This window comes from Cynoglossus semilaevis, chromosome Z (genome assembly GCF_000523025.1).
Source record: "Cynoglossus semilaevis isolate Cse_v1.0 chromosome Z, Cse_v1.0, whole genome shotgun sequence".
Taxonomy (NCBI): Eukaryota; Metazoa; Chordata; class Actinopteri; order Pleuronectiformes; family Cynoglossidae; genus Cynoglossus; species Cynoglossus semilaevis.
The window spans coordinates 21,644,598-21,647,522 of record NC_024328.1 but is presented as its reverse complement, the minus strand read 5'-3'; the positions used below and the strand labels follow the sequence as shown (position 1 = coordinate 21,647,522).

General features: G+C 46.9%; 1 protein-coding gene across 1 annotated transcript in view; it reads right to left on the bottom strand.

Moving 5' to 3' along the window:
• The window catches only part of LOC103398339 (multivesicular body subunit 12B-like), an 11,266-nt gene extending 8,360 nt beyond the window's left edge, over positions 1–2,906 (bottom strand). The window contains exons 1-2 of the mRNA XM_017042899.2: positions 2,831–2,906; positions 1,155–1,255 (exon numbers count right to left, since the gene is read on the bottom strand). Coding sequence (XP_016898388.1) covers positions 1,155–1,247 — 93 coding nt within the window. The 5' untranslated portion in view covers positions 1,248–1,255; positions 2,831–2,906. The remainder of the gene's footprint in view (positions 1–1,154; positions 1,256–2,830) is intronic.
• Between the last annotated feature and the right edge of the window lie 19 nt (positions 2,907–2,925).

The following is a 2,925-nucleotide window of genomic DNA, read 5'->3' as shown; positions in this document are numbered from 1 at the left end:
CTTCCAGAGCAGCCACTCTGGTCTAATGAGAGATGTCGTGGCTGTGATATTAAAAGCGTTTGATGTAAAGCGCGGTGACAGACTCCACTGTCACTTCCTGAAGTCTGAGTCCAACACTGATGTGAAAGCCCACCTACCAAGACGGTCTCTAGGGGGCGCTGAAGACTCCTCTCAAACCTCTCTGGAGACTACGTTACCGCTGAGAAGCACAGCTGCGACAACACAGATTCAAAAACCTCCGCAGGTGGAGAAGACAAAAGAAAAATGTTCTTTACAAGAAAGAGACGGAAAAAAAAAAAGAACAAACAAGAACGTGTCTCAGATTCTGTCTGAATGAATTGTTAATTGGAGTCAGAAATGTCAACTTTCTTAAGGACATCTCTGACGAAAGTTTCTAGGAAGTTCCAAGGACTGAGGTCTGTTTTAGTGAAGGACGACAGGACTGGATTCACATCTCCCCAAAGAGCGTTAATAACTCAAGGGTAAACCCACAGAATGGAGTCTATTCATAAAAATCCACAGCCACCTCCACAAGGCCGAGGCCAAATTGCTCCGAAATTATTCGCCCACAATTCTTCGCACCATGACTGCTCCTGCACAGTTTCTCAGCTTGAAAGTTTGTCTTCTGCAGAAATGGAGGAAAAAGAAAAACAAACTAAATGCAAAAGAGACATTTGATGGTGGCAAAAAAATCAGAGGAAACTCACTTTGACTGCAGGACACAGTTCTACAGTTCTGTAGAACAGTTCTGTTAGAACTGTTTGGAACTGTTTGAACTGTTGGAACTGTTGGAACTGTTGGAACTGTTGGAACTTGAAGACGGAGAACCTCTGAAGACGGAGAACCTGTAGAACTGAGAACAGTTCTACAGTTCTGTAGAACTGTTCTGTTAGAACAGAACTGTTGGAACTGTTTAGAACTGTTTAGAACAGTTTAGAACTGTTTAGAACAGTTTAGAACTGTTTAGAACTGTTGGAACTGTTTGGAACTGTTGGAACTGTTTAGAACTGTTTAGAACAGTTTAGAACTGTTCTGTTTAGAACTGTTTGAACTGTTGGAACTGTCTGAACTGTTTGAACTGTTGGAACTGTCTGAACTGTTTGAACTGTTTGAACGGTTTGGAACTGTTTGAACTGTTTGGAACTGTTACTCACCACATCATAGCCAGAGGGAACGTGACTGAGTGAGGAGATGATTCCCACTGCAGAGATTGGCTCAGAAGGAAGTTGATGGTTCCCTGGACCCATGGTAGAACCTGGACCAGGAGCAGAGCAGAGGGACATGAACTCTGACAGACATCCATCTGTCCATCCAACCAACCATCCATCCATCTGTCCATCCATCCACCCATCCATCCATTCATCCATCTGACATCTATCCATCTGTCCATCCATCCATTTATCCATCAATCTGTCCATCCATACAACCATCCTTCCATCCATCTGTCCATCCAACCAACCATCCATCCATCTGTCCACCCATCCACCCATCAATCCATCCATCCACCCATCCAACCATCCATCCATCATCCAACCATCTGTCCATCCATCCATCCATCCGTCCATCCATCCACCCATCCAACCATCCATCCAACCATCATCCATCCATCCATCCATCAATCTGTCCATCCATACAACCATCCTTCCATCCATCTGTCCATCCAACCAACCGTCCATCCCTCCATCTGTCCATCCATCCATCCATCCACCCAACCATCCATCCATCCAACCAACCGTCCATCCCTCCATCTGTCCATCCATCCACCCATCCATCCATCCATCCATCTATCCATCCATCCATCCATCTGTCCACCTGTCCATCCAACCATCCATCCATCCAACCATCTGTCCGTGTCACAGTCACCATCCATCCATCCATCTGTCCGTGTCACAGTCCGTCTGTAGCAGTAGAGCTGGGGGTTAACCCTAACCTGACCCTAAGGTCAGTGTCCTGGTGGTCAGTTGGTGAAGAACAGACACAGTTTTTCTTCTTCAGTTAAAATGATCAGACTATCGACTTCCTGATGAAACTGATTAACATCTACAAGAAGAAGAAGAAGATGAAGCTGCTTCACCCTGGACCAGGGGCCGACAGAGACCAGTGAGGTCACCAGTGAGGAGACCAGTGAGGTCACCAGTGAGGTCACCAGTGAGGTCACCAGTGAGGTCACCAGTGAGGTCACCAGTGAGGTCACCAGTGAGGTCACCAGTGAGGCCACCAGTGAGGTCACCAGGTGACGGATTAGGGCCAGTGATCACATATTCTCAAGGAAGTCCCGATCAATGGGCATCCGTTTGTGTCTGAGGGGATCGGAGCCATTTCCAGGGAGAGTGGTTCTCTCTTCTCTGCACTGTGATTGGATTAGCTCTAAAACCTCCTTCTACCGCGTTCAATCTTCATGTTGACAAAATCTATGGCAATTAGGTTGATCACATTAGAGGATTTGCTGCAGAAACAGCTGTCTCCGGAACTAATGTTAGCTAGCGCTACTTATTCAAATGAAAGGAGAAAGAACGCCGGCTAATGGGATAATGGATCACCCTGGAACGTTTGGTTCACGACCAACAAAACACAACAACAACAACAACAACAACAACAAACACTGGCTCCACAAAGACAACAGAGCTGAGAAGTTTTACTGCAGTAGTACACACTGGCACGTACTACTGAGTCAAAGAGTTTCTAGATCTGATAGTGACAGCAGGTCACGGTCCGAGGTCTGAGGAGAACCTCGGGTTCTCTGTTCTGTTCAGGGACAGAACCCACAGAAGAACACGTTCACTCTGACTGGATAAAACCTGACTTTAGTTTTTAACAAGGTTTTGTTTACCTGTTCAGATGTTCCTGGACGCTGAGCGGAGCGACGACTGGACTTCACCCCCTCACGGCCTCACCCTCCACAGAGACGGGGGGGGGGGGGGGGGG